The sequence below is a fragment of the Lycium ferocissimum genome, unplaced genomic scaffold (genome assembly GCF_029784015.1).
Source record: "Lycium ferocissimum isolate CSIRO_LF1 unplaced genomic scaffold, AGI_CSIRO_Lferr_CH_V1 ctg4979, whole genome shotgun sequence".
Classification (NCBI taxonomy): domain Eukaryota; kingdom Viridiplantae; phylum Streptophyta; class Magnoliopsida; order Solanales; family Solanaceae; genus Lycium; species Lycium ferocissimum.
Window position 1 is genome coordinate 10,479 of NW_026725827.1, and position 21,544 is coordinate 32,022.

Below are 21,544 nucleotides of genomic sequence, written 5' to 3' on the forward strand. Positions count from 1 at the left end.
AATATGGTATTATGTTGTAGCTATGGTTATGAATGACTTTGAAAATGAGTTTTGAGGATTGACAATGTTTAACTTGAAAAAGTCTATTGATTAAGGTATTATGGGTGTTGCTATTGATGTTTGGGAGTTGTTTATTATATAGAGAAAGTTGTCGAAACAAAGGAAATGCTACCTAATTTTCGTTAACTCCTAGTTGCTTTAGTTTAGACTTAAGCATGTTTTAAATGATCTAATTTAGTATAAATTCTATTGAATGTAGAGTTTTGAGCTTGGAAGGAGAACGTTTAGTCGTTAAGAAGACGTAAAGGTATGTTAAGGCTAGTCCCTTTCTTTCAAAAGGCATGACTCTTATATCACCATCTCCTATACAAGTTCTCATGACCTTCTTACATTCCAAAAGTTGAAAGCCTAAGATTATTAAGAGCTTCTTATGAGATTGAGATAAGATGTGTTTTATGATAATGATGGGGATGATGGTGATTCTATTTCTAGAGATTATAAAGCTTATGAATTGAAGCTATCATGAGACTAATGATCTTATTTTATGATTTCCTTGATGTTGTTCATTGTTGATGATCTCACCTCATGATACTAGTTCCTTCAAGGTGAGATATAGCGATGATGTTTGTTCCATAATATAATCGGAGGTTACCAACCTTACGTCACTCCGATAGAGTTATAGCTTTTACTTGAGCTCCCATGTATGCTTTATGTTATGTATATGTGAGTTTACACCGTGCCTAGTTGGCCGGGCAGACACCACTACGAAGGTGTGGGGGAAACTGGTATAATGATCATAATTACACCGTGCCTAGTTGGCTAGGCGTACACCACTAGTGGGCGACATGAGATGGTTACCCGGACGCGGGCTAATGATGATTACACCGTACCTATACGTTCGGGCGGTTTATATATGTATGTATATATATATATATATATATATATATGTATATATATATATATATATATATGATACGATGGTGTTTTAATATAAAAGTTAGCATGCATGACTCCGCCTAAAGAGGCAATCGGTTACAGGTTATCCCTTCATCTTATGCTCTCTTAGTTCTTTATTATGTTGTTGTACATGCCTTACATACTCAGTACATTGTTCATACTGACGTCCTTTCTTTTATGGATGTTGCGTTCATGCTCGCAGGTAGGCAGGGAGACGATCCGGACCAATAGGAGCTTTATCGCAGATATCGGAGCACTCCACTACTTCGGAGTCGCAACCGCTTATTGGTATATTCTTTTGTGTACATATTATGGGTATAACGGGGCCTTGTCCGTCTTTTCTGATTTATATTCCATATAGTTAGAGGCTCGTAGATGCATATGTGTGGGTAGTAGATGTTATGTGATCTATTTTAATGTATATTATGTACATCATTTTGTTGTTATCTTGTGAGATACGCTTATATATCCGTATATGTGTATATATACGTGTTCGATGTAAAGTTTGTTGTATTAATTTTACGTAATGGCAAGCTTTGTGTGAGAATGGTGGTTACCGGTTGAGTTTGATACGAGTTTGACGGGTAGTGCTCGGTAGGCTGGTCGGTGCACCGTCCCGGCTCTCTAGATGGGTAGTGACAAAAGTGGTATAGAGCAGCCTGGTTTGTCCTAGGGTGTGTGTCTACGAGCCGTGTCCAGAGTCTTGTTTATGGGTGTGAAGCGCGCCACACTTATAAACAGGAGGCTGCGGGGCATTTAGGAATCATTGACCTTTCTTTTTTTCTTAGATCGTGCGATAGAGCTAGAGTCTAGGAAAGATCGTTTCTGGCCCTCTTTCCCTATAGGTAAGTGCAGATTGACAGAGATGAAGAGATCGGCTTCAGATAGTGGGGTTGCAAGGAAGGCCCCCACGGTGGATTTGGGACTATAGATCCCAGGACCGAGTTGGAGGAGTCCTAGCTATTCTATTGCGAAAGATCCTTCCGAAGACATCGAGACGATCCCTCCAGAGCTCGTGACTTCCATGGAGGAAGATCCATCGGAAGATAGTTACGAGACGGACCCGTCTGAGGGTTCGTATGAGACGCCGGTGGAGCAGGAGGCTCCCAAGGCTGCACTAGAGTTGACCCCTCCAGCTTCTCCTATGATGGAGCATTATGTTAGGGCAGCCACGAGTCTGAGTGTTACCGAGTATTCTAGCCCTCTATCTTGGCCTTCGGTAAATCAAGAGCTGTCAGAATATTCGTATCCCTCGGACTTAGATGGGGGAGATGGGGAGGGCCAGACCGGTAGATGGTGGGAGGACGATGAGAAGGATACTTCACTTTACAGCCCTCCAGACCAAGATCAGGACAGGCCGGCTACAGGTATATGGGTCTTTTACTAAAATTTCTTATGCATGTACAATTATTGCGGGACATCATTTAATAGTTGACGGATGGAAATTCTAATGGAACTGATAACCAAAGTATTTATAGGTAACTGTGACTAAGATGTTTTTACCACCACTAGGAATCTTGGAATTAGGAATGGAAAGCAGTCGCGTGCGTTGATTGATGGTTATTATTGGGAGTTCCAAAGGTTAAGATAGCATTTGCCTAGCCAGGAGAGTAAGGGACTTTTCCAACCTGGAGGGAGATGCATTATAGAATTTTACTTGGGATCCATTAGAACTTCAAATTTTTTTTTTCTAGGTTATGTGATAAAAAGGCCACGCAGCAAGACAGATGTGATTCTTATAAGTAGGGGCACCTTGAATTATTAGACAAAGGTGATAAAGGTTATTTGGCAAAAAAAAAAAGAGAGAGAGAGAGAGAGAGTGATGTTGGCTTATGAATAAAAAGGAAAGGAGAGCATGTGTTCGAGTGGAGATCGATTATTAAGCCTATATTGCTAGAAATTCATAATCAAAGACTTAGGAAATGTGTTAAGAAGTCTTACAGACTTAGACATATGAGAAGTATGAGTAACTAAAATAGCTCGAGGGAAATTAGAATCATGTGAGACTTGCAGTTAAAATTTTAAATGATTGTGCGATGTAAGACGGGCTAGCTTGGCGAAGAAAGAGAAGATGTGTTAAAACCACAGATTTAGGACAAGTTTAAATAACATTGGGGGTACTTCATAAGTAAGGTGTTAGTAAACGATATACATGATAACTCATGTGTGATCACGTTAACCAGTATGTGTGCCCTGATAACCGATGTTACGATATGTTAAAGGAATTGATTGGACGGGGTATTGAAGTTCAAGTAGCAAGTGCTACAGGGTAGGTTGACATTGTTTCCTCTAAAGGTTAAAGTTGGATAATCATGATGCAAGAATATCAGGGAAGAGAAGGAAGTGAGTAGACAAGAGTAAGAAGATTATGATGTCTTGAGAAGAGAAGAAGTGTGAGCAAGGGAAGTATGTTGCTAACGAGGGTCAAGTAAAGCTTCCGAGAGAGAGTTTAGGATGACGGTAGAGGCAAAGGACCATTCGGATGAATCTCGAAAGTAAGTATACGGAAAGAATAGAGTATGGTAGTATGGAACAAAAAAAGACGAATGCACAGGGTTCAAAAACAGATGTTGATAAGAGGAATTGAAGGGCAGTAACAACGAATACGGATGAAGTGGGAAAGAATAAGCAGGTTTTGCGAAGATGTTAAGGGGTTTCTGACTCTTGAGGGGTATCCGAAGAGATGAATGCGCAGTCATACTGACACGGCATGACTACCTCGAAAACGGAAAAGCCCTCCCAAAAGATGACTTTAGAAATAGAACGGATTTGTACTTCTAATAGGATATTCTACGAACTTCAGGGTCAATACTATAAAATGGCAAGTGAAGAAGAGCACTTATGAGCAAAGGAAATCAAGAAAGGCCCTGAAAGCGAAAGTAAGAAAGGTACACTAATGGGTTGGTTAAAGAAAGTCGGGCAATCACCAAGGATAGGAGGGAGGATAATAAATTAACAAATCTGGCCAAGAGGCAAAACATCAGTAACATGGGATAAGAATCTTGATAAAGAGTACAGGGATTCGATTATGAAAGAAATAGAATGATGTATGGGGGATATGCATGAATACGAACCAGCCGTAGAGTCAGAAAGGAAGGTGAGAACTCAACGAAGGAAGAAAGAAAAGGGTGTATTTCGTGAGGATTTCATGGTAAGGACGGGAGCCGGTAGAAGATCAAAAGGGCTATGATGCCTAGCTGTGATGCAAACAAGTAGTTAAGAAGAATTACGGGACAAAATGAGCTAAGCTAATGAAAGGACGAGTCGTGGGAATGGATGGTGTGGAATATCAACTTTTAATGGTGTAGTATAGACATAAATCGGAATTGGGAACCCAGAGCAAGAAGAATTTCAAGGATATTAAGAAGATAGTCATGGAGAAAGACTAGGATTAAAGGAGCATGGTATAGTCGGACACTCCATAAGGGGCCTAATGAATTTCGATGTCCCCATTAATTCATTAAGCTAGGGGACTACTAGTCATGAGAGGTAGAAGTGAAAAGACAATAAAGAAGGCATTTGAATTGTATCCGATATGTATAAGCATTTTGATTTGATACAAGAACTCAACTAGCAAAAAGGAAAATAAGTTAAACCATGCGATAAAAAGAACTCCGACATTATCAGGAACAGAGGAGTGAAGGATCATTAAGGTCGGCTAGATGATTATTAAAGACGATTAATACTCGAAGGTTACTGGTTTATGAGAACATCCTCAAAAGGGGGGAAGAACAAATTCAGTTCTAAGATGAGCTACAATATTTCCAAGCTTAAAAGAGAGAAATATATTGGATTGAAGGAGTCAAATTTCGAGATGAACCGATATGTCAAGAATGTGCTAAAGAAAAATGAGAATGGATTAAATGCATGTATATTATGAGACAAATATGGGAAGGAGAATAAGTTTCGCCAATGCGATACGTTGCATTCTGGACTATGACTCGAATCACTCGCACCGAAGAAATTTTAGGTACATTTAGATATGTAGTAAAGTACTCCAAGGGGTAGCAGAAGGACTGAGGAAGGCCTCATGTGAACAGGGACAAGTATGAGGGACGATTGGGATTACTAAAAAGAACTTGTAGCACTAGAAGAGATGAAATCTTTAAAAGAGGAATATTTATAGAAAGTTCAATAATATTCAAAAGAAAGGAAGATGGTGTGCCTATGGATAGCAAGACAGCAGTACTGCCCGAGATTAGGGAATACCTCGTAAGTCATGAAATTCTAAGCTGCTGGTTATATCAATTGTGAGAGCGTATGACATAGAACCATATAGACAATCACCATGATGAAATGGCTAACAGAATGATGCAAGGATGACGATAAGGAGCCGAAGAAGAATGGAGGTTAGTTTAAGTCTCAATTAGTCATTGGTATAAGAGATCAAGGACTTAAGAAAAATCATACTCATATTGGGAGGAAATTATGATTAAGTAGGATTTTATCTTAGTTCCATGTTCATGAGTTTATTTTTTAATTATGCAAAAACTAAGGAGAGGAAATTAGAGAAAAAGTTCAAATATGAATATGATGATATTATAAGGAGTTAAGGGGGGTTCGACCAAGGAATTAAAAGGAGGTGATATGGTATGTATATAGGGTCGACTAGTACAAAAAGGGATGATCTAAAATAGCACCAGAGAAGCAAGCAAGGAAAAACGCCATATCTGGACAAGAGAGTTTGTCTACTAGTAGAGAAATGAGGAGCAAGGCAAGAGTACAACAATTAAGAGTGCTCACAGATCGGAAGGGAGCCATAGCAATCATGATTTAAGACCATCTAATGGCAACAGGTCCCAGGACGGTAGCTAGATATCAGTTGAGCCCTGGGTACATACATAAGAACATGAGAATATGGAACTAATGAATGAGTTCGACAAAAAAAAAAATTGGGAGAATATGAAAGAAGACTAATGAGCTCATAGTACAAAAGCATGGAGATCATAACCTAAAGGAGGACAACCATTTCAAGAAACTAATGATAACATCGTAAGCTCGCAAACTACAACATTCGAGGATGAATATTTCTAGGAGGGAAGGATGTTACACCTCGCACTTTCAGAGCATGAGCATGCCACATACCTTACTATATTAATAAAGTATCGTAGACTTCCCATAAAGTTTTGGAAGGTACAAGCCAAGGGAAGTGCGTAACAATGAAGTAAAAGATGAATTATGATTTCGTAAGTCGTAACTAGGAAGGACAACCTTGGAACCAAAGGAAATGACCATTATCAAATATGATTAATGATAAATATCATGTATGGAGAGTTTCAGAAGATTTCGGGGCCAAGAAAATCGAAGAAAATAAGTTTATCAAAATTTGAAAAAAGTTGGCAGAATTTTAGACAGAATTTTGGGTCAACTTTGGAGGGGTATATCTCTGGGTATATTAGGAGTTTTAAGGTATTTCAAAATCTAAAAATGAATTTCGTTGAGTCTAGTTTCCAACGCAACAAACCGTTCGTCCATATGACATCGGAGTAGAGAGATATTCGCATTTTCGTGAGACTGCGCAGTCAGCCTCGCTGGGACCCACTATGGCAGTGGCGACCTTCTTGTATATTAAATACGTTTTTAGAGGCCATTTTAAGTCATTTTGACTTGAAACTTTTTTCATAAGCTTCTAAGACCCTCCCAAGTCAGATCATAAAGACCCTAAGCCAAAAAAAAAGGGTTTCACCCAAGTTCTATCTCAAGAGTTCCAAGAGAGCAAGAAGAAGCACTCTTAAGGTGTTGGATGCAAGTTGAAGCTTGAGTTCTTGTTGTTGTTGCCGGGTTTAGAGGATTCTTAGAGGTGAAGCAAGCTTAGTAAAGGTAAGAATATTTCTCTCCTCCATGTATTTGAGCTTATAGAAGTCATGACTAACTTGTATGGTTGAAAACTTGTGAAATAAAGCTCGAAAATTGTAGTTGTGATGTTGTTAGTTGCTGAACTGTTTTGAAGTTGTTCTTGTGGTATTTTATGGATGGAAATTGATGGAATAACTTGGATATTCTATTGTTGATGTTGTTCTTATTGTTTTGGTGTTGGTTTGAATTGGAAAGAGGTAAAAGATATAGGGGAAGTTCTTGTGTTGTTGGACTGTTTTGAAGTATTACATACATGTTATTGTGGCTGGAAATCAGACTAGATAACATGAATATGGTGAACTTGATGTTGTGGTACATGTCCATGTGTTTATATAAGGAAGTATTATGTGAAAATGAATATGGTATTATGTTGTAGCTATGGTTATGAATGACTTTGAAAAGGAGTTTTGAGGATTGAACAATGTGTTAAATTGAAAAAGTCTATTGATTATGGTATTATGGGTGTTGCTATTGATGTTTGGGAGTTGTTTATTATATGGAGAAAGTTGTCGAAACAAAGGAAATGCTGCCCAATTTTCGTTAGCTCTTAGTCACTTTAGTTTAGACTTAGTCACTTTAGTTTAGACTTAAGAATGTTTTAAATGATCTAATTTAGTACGAATTCTCTTGAATGTAGAGTTGTGAGCTTAGAAGGAGAACGTTTAGTCATTAAGAAGACGTAAAGATATGTTAAGGCTAGTCCCTTTCTTTCAAAAGGCATGACTTTTATATTACCATCTCCTATACATGTTATCATGACCTTCTTACATTCCAAAAGTTGAAAGCCTGAGATTATTAAGAGCTTTTTATAAGATAGAGATAAGATGTGTTTTATGATAATGATAGGGATGATGATGATTCTATTTCTAGAGATTATAAAGCTTATGAATTGATGCTATTATGAGACCAATGATCTTATTTTATGATTTCCTTGATGTTGTTCACTGTTGATGATCTCACCTTATGATACTAGTTCCTTTAAGGTGAGACATAGCGATGATGTTTGTTCCATAATATAATCGGAGGTTACTAACCTTACGTCACTCCGATAGAGTTATAGCTTTTACTAGAGCTCTCATGCATGCTTATGTTATGTATATGTGAGTTTACACCGTGCCTAGTTGGCCGGGCAGACACCACTACAATGGGCGTAGTGGGTAGCTATGATCATAATTACACCGTGCCTAGTTGGCCGGGCAGACACCACTAGTTGGCGGCATGAGATGGTTACCCCGGACGCGGGCTAATGATGATTACACCGTACCTATATGGTCGGGCAGTTTATGTATATATATATATATATATATATATATATATATATATATATATATATATATATATATATATGATATGATGTTGTTTTAATATAAAAGTTAGCATGCATGACTCCGCCTTAAGAGGCAATCAGTTACAGGTTATCCCTTCATCTTATGCTCTCTTATTTCTTTATTATGTTGTTATACATGCCTTACATACTCAGTACATTGTTCGTACTGACGTCATTTCTTTTATGGACGTTGCGTTCATGCCCGCAGGTAGACAGGGAGATGGCACAAACACTTAGGAGCTTTATCATCAGATATACAGGAGCACTCCACTACTCCGGAGTTGCCTCTTATTGGTATATTCATTTGTGTACATATTTGGGGCATGGTGGGGTCCTGTCCCGTCCTTATAATTTCAGTATCCCAGTTAGAGGCTCGTAGATACATATGTGTCGGTAGTAGATGTTATGTGATCTCTTCAGTGTATATTCTGTACATCATTTTGTAGCCTTGTGGACTTATGTATATGTGTATATATATGTGTTTTGAGAAGTAAACGAAGATCGTTTTGTAATAAGCTTTGTGTTGAGAATGGTGTATGTGCAGGTTGAGTTTGATGATAAGTTTGCCAAGTGGTGCTCGGTAGGCTAGCTCCGGATGCCCGTCATGGCTCTCTAGTTGGGTCGTGACAGGTGATTAGATAGGACATGGCGCAGTTGCAGCTTACCGAGGACATGACCATAGATAGGAGGTTGTGGAGGACAAGGATTAGGGTAGAAGGTTAGTAGGGGGTGGCGCGTTGTTTGGCATATTGTCTTTACTAATAGTCATGGTATCTTCTTTTTTTTCGTGTGGTTTCTTGTCATTTGATTTCTATTATTATTTACTGTATTTTGTGCTTTGCTTAGCATATTGTTGTGTTGTTGTTACTATTTCCTTACCCTATTTGACTTGATTTGTTATTGCTATATTCTGAGCTAGGGTCTATCGGAAATAGCCTCTCTATCTCCCAAGGTAGAGATAAGGTCTGTGTACACTCTACCCTCCCCAGACCCAACTTGTGGGATTACACTGGGTATGTTGTTGTTGTTCTTGTAATTTCAGTTTTTCTAAAAATACTGGATATGTCCCTGCTTAACATAAAAGAAAATTGATATGAATTAATTCATTTGAGAGCACTTTTGAGACATCCAAACATTACTTTTGAGGAAGAAATTAATAGGTAGTCATGGGATAACATCAAGGTATGGTTTCTAACTCAAATCCATGAGTTTTACATAAATCTAAGCTAGATTAAAGTTCAAAGTTGACGATTTTGAAGGGGTTTTTGGTAATAGAACTGCGTGTTATTTTTGATAGATCCCTGAGCGATTATTGATCAAATTGGATAGTGACTATAGAATATTCATCCTCACAACGAGCCTGTTTCATTGAGGTATGATTTATCTACTTCAGACATAAGTCACCAGACATCTATTTTTAACCCAGTATTTACAAATTGGAGGAAATTATCAATTTGCTATCACTCTTCTATCAAGATTTGGAATTTATGAGGAATTTCAAAGCCTTATGGAGAGGACTTCACAAGAATGTAAAAATTATTGAAATTCGAGCCCATGGACCGGATGGGTGTTATACCCGATATTGGTAAATTAGAAATTGGTCTCGGTTTGAGGAGATTTTGGAGGCAATCTTCAAGATTTGTCTTGGAGGTAAGTTTCTAACCTTGATCTCGATATTTCCCCATGATTTCATCATTTACTTAGCGTTTTATCCATGATTTGGTTGTAGAAATTGAGTTTTAAGCCTAAAGTTAAGAATATAAAATTCTTTGATTCGGAGATCGATTTGAGGTTGGATTTGGCTCATTTTCTGAATTTATACTTTATAAGGTATAGGTATACCGATTTTCACATAAATTCTAGTTTTGCTCTTGAAGGATCTGGTTTGACTTTTGGATTGACATTTTGAACCCGAATATTAATATAACAATATGAATATCATTGGATTCGTTTAACCCGTAGAGTACTATTTTGACTACATTGAACTCGTTAGGTCAATTTGGGTGCAGTAGAACTTTCGAAAGACTTAAGCATTGCTCAAATCGAGATTTGGAGCATTTGGAGGCATCAGGAAAGTAAAGGCTTGATTTTGTTTCATTTGCTCGGCTTCGAGGTATGTTAAGACTTTCAATACTTTGTTTGAGGGATGTTTTTGTAAAGTAATGATTAAAATAGAAATAATAAGGGGTAAAGGGCATAACGAAGGGGAGGGGGGGTCTCGTACCCGTGATGTGACGAGCATTGGTACGAGTACCAATGACATGATATGGGTAATAGTGTACTTTGTAGTTATGGGTCGTGACCCAGGAATGGCAAAGCATGTGATTAGTTGATTGTAATTGGTACTTTAAGGAATCTTTTACACTTTTGATGAACATGTTAATGAACTTGTTGGCTATTAAGTCTGGAATTACTGATGAACTTACTTGAACTTATTGGCTATTAAAATGGAATTACATATGAACTTACTTGAACTTGTTGGCTATTAAGTTTGGAATTACTGATGAACTTACTTGAACTTGTTGCCTATTAAGTCTGTATTATTGATGAACTTACTTGAACTTGTGGGCCATTGTGTCCGGATTGTTGAGATATTCACTCTCTGATATGTTGTATCATACATATACATTGACACGAGATCGGATATGAGTAGTAGTTGAGCACGTAGAGATCGTATGTTCTGGAATTGTGATATGCTGAAGGGAAATGGTTCCGGCTAATTTTTGTAAGTCAAAGGAAAATGGTTCCGACGAATTGTTTGTAAGCCGAAGAGTAATGGTTCCAGCGAATGTGTGTAAGCCGAAGGAAAATGGTTCTGACAGTATATGGACCTTGAGAGTCCCCCATGGGTCATGAACTCCCAAACATTACGGTGGAGCTTCATGTATATACATGTTTTAGAGAGGATTTGGTTTGAGGCACTTCATTGCATTGCATTATCATACTTTACCTTATTTGACTATCTGTATTATTGCTCCTACCTGGCTAATTGATCTTAACTATACTACTCGATTGCCTTACTATCTGATTAATTGGGCATTTGACATACTTAGTAATTGATTAACCTCTATTCTTTAATTGATTGGTTCGGATTAAGGTAAACTAGTAAAGATAATAAGACTTTTCTTAAATATTTCGTCACTACTTCTTTTTTTGTTGATCTATGAGATATACTGGGTACATGTGGTTTCGTACTCATACTACACTTGCTGCACTCATTCTGGTGCAGATTCTGTTGTGAATACCAGTGGGTCCCACAGAGTGGTATGAATCCGAGGTTGTTTATTCGGGAGATCTAGTGGTGAGCTGCCTGGATGATCTGCAGCACCAGTCCCTTTCTACCGTTATTTATTTCTGTCACTTTTACATTCCAGACAGTGAATTTGGTCAATTCAGTCTTGTATTAGTAATCTTAGTAGCTCTTCTACGCATGACGCCAGTCTCGGGTGGTATGTTGGGTTGTTTTCCGCATTTTGATTGTTATATAGACTTGGTTATGAATATATCATGTTCCCACTTTACTTTCCACTTATTTAACTTAAAATGAACTGGTTGTTAATCTTTTGACTACCTATCGGGTTGGGAATAGGTGGCATCACGGCTTTAGATTTTGGATCGTGACATTTACGGTCCGTAAAAGTGGGTGTAGAAGGAACCCTAGAAGTGAAGGAAATCCAGTTACGGAAGCCAGCACAGATCCACAGACCGTGCTTCTATTTTACAGTCCGTAGAATTATAAGCCGGGGGCATTTTTATCACAATTATTTTCGCATTTTGAGCATTATATATAATTTGTGTAGGATTTTTGTGGGTTATCTTGTCCAGATTTTACTACTATTTTCCACATCATTGAATACTTTTTTCCTTTGAAGCTTTTGAGGGGAATATTCAATCTTTTTGTCATCTTCCTTTGATTGCAAGCTTTTAATGTCTTCTATAATGCTTTGTTTTGTACTTCTAAACATGAGTAGCTAATTTAATACCAAGATTGTAGACCCAATGATGGGTATTTACTACTGAATATATGAATAACGGGTTGTTGGTTTCTATTCATTTCTCTTCCTTTTTATTAGTTAGTGGTTGCAAACATTAACTTATGTCATTTACTCTTTCTTTACTTGGAAAAGTGAGTTAGGATTGGTAGAAATGAAAAGAAAGAACTCGGGGCGTTAACCATCGTTTAATAGGCTCGTTTAAGAATAAGATGAGTTTACTTGTCATATAAATGATCGTTCTTCATCGTAACTCTTTTGCATTTGAGAAAATCATAAAGAGGAAATATTTTCTAACTATTGGGAAATATTAGTGAGTCAGTTAGTGATCATATGCATACCATACAACGATCCATTAGAAATATATAACACAAACACCTATAGCATTACATTTCATTAACCGGGATACAACTTTGGTTTCTCTCTCCACTTGTTATATCTTAGATCAAAATAAATAACAGAAATACCAAACTCCTTTACAACTTACCGGAATAGGATTATGACTAAAGTCAAGTAACACACTACTAAAAGTAAACTTTTCACACCTTATTCCCTGTGGGATTCGACCCCAACCTAGTTGGGTTACTATATTTGACAGCTATCACTTTACAACATTTATTTAGGTGTAATTAGTGTACGTATGGACAGACAAATTAGGAACTACTTTTGTTAGGAAAACTCCGAACAATCTTCATAATAGTAACTTATACTATATTTGCTCCGCTTATTTATCAAGCCAATGGTGGCCCAAACAATGGTTCCACTTTACTTTGATTAATATAAATATCGTCTGTTTAACCAAAAAAAAGTTAGCACAAGTGATAATCGGGTTCTAAAACTCATGGGTGAACACGTTGTGAAGTTAATATGCTTTATCTGTACAAAGCTTTTTTGTCTTGTCATAAAGAATTTTGTGGTTCAATAAAACATAACATAACCATCAACTCTGGCTAGGTCTTGAAAAGGTATACAAGTAGAAGGTTCAACTTAAAAGAATAGTATTTGCATAAAACCTATATGAACGACATTAATCACTAACTAAGTGTGGAACTGTCAGATTAGTTAGTATTTGAGAAGAGGAGAACTGTCATCTTTTGAATAATATAAGTATTGTTTTATTATGTTTTTAAAAAGATTAAAAAGTTTTTCAAGTTCAAATAGGTGAGTATTAATAGGTGTGCATGTGGTTCCTATTAGGAACAAATAGATGTGTTAATATGAACGGATACTTAAAGGTATTTTAAATACATATTCCTCCCCAAAGGATTGAATAGTTAAGAATTCTATCCCTTTCTCTCTTACTGCTCTCTACAAATCACAAACTGTGTTCTTATGGACAATTAAACTTTATAGTTGAAATTTGAATTTCATTCACTTTGTAAAATTCTGGAGAAATTTTGCCATAAAATTCATGAAGCAAAATGGGCTTAAATTCCTTTAAAATAGAGATTACTTTATCAAAGCTGGATCGTTCTCGTTCCCCATATTCTGCAATATTTTTTCTAACAAAACATAACTGCAATATTTTTTCTAACAAAACATAACTGAAATAAAAGTGAAATCAGAAAACTTGCAAGAATATAGGGAGGAAAGAAGGGAAATACATTAAACCAAAAGCAAGATACTAGAAACAATGGATTGTTATCATTCTCATGATCTCTTTCTTTTCATGTTCTTTAAAAGCAACATATTGCAAGTTCACAACTCGTTGAATGATAGAAGCTAGCACATATGGCGTGGAAGGTTCTTTTCTAATGCAATTTAGCTCTCTTTGTTTTTCTTTCTTTTGAAGAAGCCATTGCTGATGATGAGCCACAGTTCACGGCTTTATTTGTCTTTGGGGATTCACTTATGGATCCTGGAAACAATAACTATCTGGCAAACTCTTTGGCAAAGGCTAATTATGTACCTTATGGAGTTGATTTTCGAAGACCCACTGGGAGATTTTGCAATGCAAGAACCATAATAGATTATTTGGGTAATTGGATCTTCTCATATCTTTTCTCAGTTACCTGTAGCATATTTGGCCAAACTTTTACAATTAACTTATTTCGAAAAGTATTTATTTTAAAAGTGTTTTTTCAAAAGAAATTTGGTGAGAAACAGTTTGTGTTTGACTAATTAATTTGAAAAACACTTTTGAGCAGCAATTAGTGTTTGATCAAGCTTTTAAAAAGTGTTTCTAAGTGTATTTTTCTCAAAAATATTTTTCAACAAAGTACTTTTGGAGAAAAACTACTTCTTTAGCTTCTGAAAAATAACTTCTGTTACTCCCTAAAAGCACTTATTTTTTCCAAAAACTTGGCTAAACTAGGGCTGGGCATAAATACCGAAAACCAAAAAACCAAACCGAACCGAAACTTCAACAAACCGAACCGAACTGAACTAGTTTGGTTCGGTGTTTGGTGTCCATCGTCAAAAAACTGAAACCGAAATAACCGAACCGAAGTTTGATAAAACCGAACCGAAAACCGAACGCGCACCGAAATTTAATACATTACCCAAAAAAATTAAAATAGTCCAGGCCCATTAAGTTTAAAGCAAAAAAAAAAAAAACCCAATTGTAATAAGTCCTCTTTTACATTTGTATCCCTAATTTTCCACTTCAATTGAAAAAATCAAATATCCTTAACAAAGAAAGGTAACTAGGATGTCTCTTTAGGATTAATGTATGTCCTTTATGTGTTTTCTTAATTATTCTTACGGTATGTATATAACACCTAGTAATCCTATGTCATGATTATAGTTTTTTGTTCTTGTGTATCCTGTTTGTTTGATTTTGATTTTAATTTATCAGTTTTATGTTTTATTGCTTTTGAGAATATGAATTAGTGTCAATGGAATCGCTTCTAATATTATATTAAAAAAAACGAATTGAAAAAACCGAAACCGAAACCGAACCGAACCAAACTTTAAAAAATCGAAACCGAAAGAACCGAACCGAACTAGTTTGGTTCGGTGTTTGGTGTCCAGCTTCAAAAAAAAATCGAACCCGAAATAGCCAAACCGAACCGAAAAACCGAACCCCCCCCCCCCCCCCCCCCCCCCAAGGCTAAACAATTTTTTTTTTTTTTTTTTTTTTTTAAATAAGCATATTTGACCTCTAAAAGCTTGGCCAAATGACTAGTAAAATCATGTGAAATATGACCTGCAAGATTAAAACTCCATTTTTGTTTCTACAGCTGATGTAGAGCAGAGATTATGGTACTAATTTATACTCCCTCCATTTTAATTCGTTTGTCTTACTTTAATTTTAGTCTGTCTAAAAAAGAATGTCACTTTCTATATTTAGTACAACATCTTTACACTCAATATCTTACATGACATATACAAGAACTATAAGATTCAAAGGGCATTTTGGTACATTACACATATCTTTAGTTTAAGACAACAAAATTCAATTTTTTTTTTTAATTTTCTTAAACTCCATACCGAATCAAACTAAGACAAACAAATTGAAATGGAGATAGTAGTAATTAAAACTGCTTGCTTCCTCACAATCTTGTTAATTTTTTGAAGGTGATCTGCTAGGACTTCCACTTATTCCAGCTTACACAGCTACTATCACCTTGGGCTGTGATATTTCCAAAGGAGTAAATTATGCTTCAGCTGCAGCCGGGATTCTTGACGAGACAGGCCAAAGTCTTGTATAATTTGTCATCCATCTTTATCTTCTGAACCTTTCTTTTATAATTTTTTTACGAATTTTGAATCATATCCACGTACACTAAAATGAAAATACTACAACTGTAGTTTAACTAATTGCAATAGGTTAATTACTGTATTCTCTAGGTTACTAATCCAAAATACGTATGGACGGGTACCTGCTGTAATGAACTTTTAAATAACATGATAGATTATAGGATAAGTAATATTTTACATATATAAAATGTGATGATACTCGCTCAAGTGAGCTAACTCTCAATTCTTTACCTTTGAGACTTCAAAAAGAAGTCGTATTGACTTTTTCTCCTAAAAGTTCCCTTGATAATTTATTTGTTGAGGTATATACTACTAATCATGCATTTAATAGTATATATTCAGAGAAATCAACACTATAGTTGATTTTTTTGTCCAAATATGACTATTCTAACAGTGTTACTACTGTCATGTCACGTTTTACTTCACCGTCTTCGTTTGTTTGTGACTAGTGACTACTATGTTAATGATCCCTCAAATCAGATTATGAGGAGAAGGGTCACATCTTGTAACAGTTAATTAATATATAAGAATATATCTTCTAAAGTAAAAAATTTATAAAATATTTATTCTAACAATTTTTATGGTGGGAGATTCTTAGAACAAAAAATTCTATAGCTAAACTTATAACATTAGATGTTTTTTGACCAGGGAGAAAGGTTTAGCTTGAATAAACAAGTTCAAAATTTTGAAGATACCTTGAATAAATTAAAGGGGCAGATGGAAGAGCAAGAGTTAAAGCCATTATCTTGCAAATTCGTTGTTTGTAATGAATGTTGGCAACAATGACTACATCAACAACTATTTGCAACCTTCATTGTACTCAACGAGTTCGATTTACAAGCCTAGAGATTATGCTGATCTCCTCATAAAGCACTACTCTAGGCAAATATTGGTAATACGTACTTACATCTCTTTTTTTTTAAAGGCAGAATACCTAAAGACCCCTTTAAATTTAGCGCGTTTTATTTAGATACCTCTTAAACTATACTTGATCCTAATTATATCCCCCCCCCCCGGGCCAGTACTTGGCTTCTCCATAATCGCTTCAAACAATAATTGATCCTAATTACCCCCTCCCACACTTGACTTTTCTATTATCTTTACCCCCTCATAAGAAAAATGGTAAAAGAAGGAAAAATTGGGTTGTATTTTAATGGAGGAATAGAGAAGATATATGGAAGGAGGAAAGGAAATAGTCGTTGGAATGGCTAAATATAAAGGAAAAGGTATTTTAGAATTTTTTTACATATCAGATTAATAATGATGAGACTGTTATTTTACATTCTCACGCGTCAAACGTCATTTGAAATCAAAAGCCAAGTACAGGGGAGAATTAGGACCAGTTATTGTTTGAGATAGTAACGATTATAGAAAAGCCTAATACAGAAGATAATTAGGACCAAATATAGTTTAAGAGGAATATAAATAAAATGCGTCAAGTTTAGTGAAATCTTAGGTATTCTGCCTTTTTTAAATCCTATTGTATTATTTTTTATAACTGAGATTGCCGATTATTTGCAGGCACTTCATGCATTAGGACTAGGGGTGTACAAAGTAAACCGACAAACCGCACCAAGCAGATAAACCGAGTCAAACCGAGAAAAAAACCCGCCTAGTGGTTTGGTTTGACTTGGTTTGGTGTTGGAAAAAAACCCGACCATAATTGGTTTGGTTTGGTTTTAACTAAAAAAAGTCAAACCGAACCAAACCAACCCGACATTACATGTATTCAATTTTTAAAATATTTTATACATAAAAATATTTATTTGTAAAGTATTTTATAAATATTTCTTAAATTTTTTCGTAATTTTTTATCTATTATCATATTATTCAAGCTTGAACTTAGAATTTTGAATGTCAATAAGTTTTATATCCTATGGATGTTAGTAACTCAAATAAAGTCCAAACCAAAACCAACTCAACACTAATCATAACAAAAGAAATTCAATTTACCACTAGAAATGATAATAATGTTGGATATCTATTCTTTAGTTTTGCATAATTGATTTAGAGAGTGAAAATACATAACTTAAGTTTTTTTCTTTGTCATATAATTAATACTTATTTTAACATGACTTAGTATTTTTAGATTATGGTCATTTTCTTTATGGCTTGTTAATTAGCAATATTTATTTTAACCGATTATATTAGCTTTTGTTGAATATTTTAATACAATGTCATCACTCTTCTCACATTTTGTGTTATTCTTAAGAAACACCTTAATTATATAATTGTATCTTACTAGGACTAAAGAAATATTTAAAGTAAAAGTTATATGTTTTGTATCAAGACTATTCCGAAAAAAAACCCGAAAAATCCGAGAAAACCGAATAACCCGAGAAAACCCGAGGTTGAAAAACCCGAATTTTATTGGTTTGGTTCGGTGTATAAATTTTAAAACCTGACGCAATTGGTTTGGTTTGGTGTTTAAAAAATCCGAACTAACCCGGTCCATGTACACCCCTAATTAGGACTAAGGAAGTTCTTATTGGGAGGTATTGGACCACTTGGTTGTATCCCTAGCCAATTGGGAACTGGTATTGCTCCACCAGGAAAGTGTGTCTCCGTTGTGAATGAAATGATTGGGATGTTTAATTCACAACTTAAGGCTCTTGTTGATCAGCTTAACAAAGACAACCATGACTCCATCTTTGTTTACGGCAATACTTTTGGAGGATTTACCCACATATTCAACAATGCCTCTGCTTATGGTAAGAAAAACATCCTACTGATTTAGCATTATATTAATTTATTTATCACCATCTAATTCTAATTTGCGGAATTCATACATAAATCTTATCAAATTTATTCCTCTCATGCACAAACGTAGAAATATATTTATTGACGAAAGTCTTTCAGTGTTTCACTTGAGGAATTATATTCTTTTCTCAGAGTTGTAAAGTTAGTTATCAAATTTGTGCATTTCCTTGCTAATTGCAATTATATGTTCTTGTTATTGTACAGTGTTCAAATGCAATTGTAATAATCTGTTTTATAACCAGAAAACATAAGCACTTTAAATGGAAATATAGAAGAAACAAAAACGAAATAAATAATTCCTAACTCACATAATTCACGGTGTATCCTTAAGAAATGTAATTTCCTCATTGTTGCCCAAGATATTTGAATTAATTTCTCCCGTGATAAAACGGAAAAACTATTTTTGTTAGAGACACTTCGAATTACAAAATTTTGTCGAACCCGAAACAAGGAAGCAGAGCACACTAGACACTTTTGTTTTGAAAACATTGCAGAAATGAGGGGAGAATGTTTGCAGATTTTCTGTCCTTGAAACTAAGGCCAAGCCTGAATTTATAGCGAACGATTTGGAGTTCAAATGGTGCAAAGATGCCTATTCGGAAACAAGCTGTGACTGTTCGCAAATGGTGCCTGTTTGGAACAAGACTGTTCGAAAAAATATCTATTCTAATTTTAGTTAACGAAACATTCGGAAAGTTCCACGTGACTTTATGGGAAAAGTCACAAAAATAAAACTAAAGAAAGAATAGTTGGTCCAAACATATTATCAATCAAATCATTTGATCAATATTCTTTCTTTATTGATGACAATTCAACACTGTCAAAACAAAAGTTATTGAGGATAGTCAATATTGTCAAAACAAAAGTAACAAACGGTCATCAATAACTTTGTTTGATCTCCTTGAATCTACATCTTGAGATCTCCAATCTACCTAGAGTTAATCATTTGTCCTCGGTCATAGCCCAATTCCCTTCGATGATCTCTCAACCGTCTCTCTAGATAGATCGAAGCCGAAGCCATTTGTAATAGAAAAGTAAGAAGCAGTAACAAGTCTAAATTAATTAAGTGGTAATTAATGCATGTACATATTAAACACATGTTAAAATTAGATTTTGCAAAATTTATTAGAGAATGGTGTTGTTTGTGATGGTTGTATCCTTGTAGGTTTTGAAGTAAAGGACATTGGTTGCTGTGGCGTTGGGAGGCGAATAACATGTCTTCCGCTTTCAGTACCTTGCATGAATAGAGATCAATACCTCTTTTGGGATGCCTTCCATCCAACACAAGCTGTGAATCAAATTCTTGCTAGGAAAGCATATTCAGGGTCCTTAGACGATTGTTATCCCATCAATGTCAAACAAATGGCTCAACTCTAAAACTCTTCTTTTTCCGTTAGCTTTCTTGAACAAATGTCTGTCAATATATGCAAGAGCAAAAGACTACCAGTGAATTATTACTGCTAAAAAAGAAATTAGCTATATACACCTCTATAATAGCACTACACTATAAAAGCCAAGTTAATCTCTTATATTTTACCTCTTTATAATAGTTTTTTACCTATAACAGTAACAATCATCTTTATAACAGTATGTTCTTTGTAAAATTACCTCTCTATAACAACTATCTTCCTTTTTTGTTAATATAATAATCAACTATCTTTATAGAAATAGAATCTCTAAAATTACCAATAATAGGTCTAGAGATTTTGATCAAATAATGTTAATTCTTTACATACTACTTATGATAAAGAATATTATATGAATATATTATTCCATCATTAAAAAAATTCTCTTCTTTATACGAAGTGTGATTTTATGCGTCTTTTTTTTTTTTTTTGTCCATAACAGTCAAATAAGATTTAAATATCAAATGTTGTCATAGATATATAACAGTCAGTCGTTATACCAACCAAGAAAATCTCGTAATGAACGAAGTTGTCATAGAGAGGTTTGATTGTATCTAACTCTTTTGCTTAATCTATAAAATGGAACATTTGGCCGCGCCACCCAGCTATAAAAGTGAGACCCAGACGAAGTAGGCATGTCCTTCCAAAAAAATTGAAGTTACGAAAGAATGTCTAATACATAAACCTATAATTCTCCATCTCTTTCAAAATTTTACTCGATGTCTAATACATAACTTAAACCTATAATTCTCCATCTCTTTCAAAATTTTCCTCGATCCATGGAAGTATAATTCCAGGAGGTGACAGCTCTTTGTGTGTGATTTAAGTTTGCAGTAATATTGAAAAACAATCTGAAGAGCCTTCTTGGAAATAGCTACTAGTCGGGCTCACTCATAAGGGGTTCTAAACTGCTAATTAGCTCATCAATCCATTTAGTTTGCCCTTCTAAACACTAAACGTATAAATACACCATTATGAGTGTTGGAAAGGAGATGTATTTACCACGATAATATAATAGTCAGGGTTTAAAAAGAAAATACTCTGCATCTTCTAAAGGATACCTAGACCCTGGAGAAAGAAAAATCATATGTTATATGAGGATCCAAAACTTCTAACTTCCTCTTTACTCCGTATTTTCCTCCTTTCCTTTACACTCATACTTTAAAATTTATATTTTTTGAAAAAAGAATTGAAGGTATTTTAGTAATTTTAACAAAAGAATAGCTTATCAGCATTTTTTATCAAGCATTTTTTATCAAACACATAACTGCTTATTAACAGTTTCAGCACTTTTATACAAACACGTAATTGCTTATTTATAAGATCAGTTTCCGCACTTAAAACTTATCAGCTATTTATAATCAACTAATCCACTATAGCTACAGTGGATGTCAGACTACATTCCTAATATTTGAAGAAACGTTTATCATATTCATCGACATACAAACATCATAAGTATGACCAAAAGACAGAACGAAGTAGCTAACATTTCCGATTTCAGAATGAAAATTCCAATTGGATTATAATAAGATACTTCAATTTTT

At 35.2% G+C, this 21,544-nt stretch overlaps 1 protein-coding gene across 1 annotated transcript; it reads left to right on the forward strand.

Annotated features, from left to right (window-relative positions):
* Positions 1 to 1,981: 1,981 nt before the first annotated feature.
* LOC132044589 (GDSL esterase/lipase At5g08460-like) lies at positions 1,982 to 20,256 on the forward strand. The gene is given in 7 exon segments (XM_059435086.1): positions 1,982 to 2,324; positions 13,886 to 14,110; positions 15,652 to 15,779; positions 16,483 to 16,572; positions 16,574 to 16,736; positions 18,300 to 18,545; positions 19,760 to 20,256. Coding segments are annotated over 7 exon segments (1,407 nt in total). The 3' UTR covers positions 19,972 to 20,256.
* The last annotated feature ends 1,288 nt before the right edge of the window (positions 20,257 to 21,544 follow it).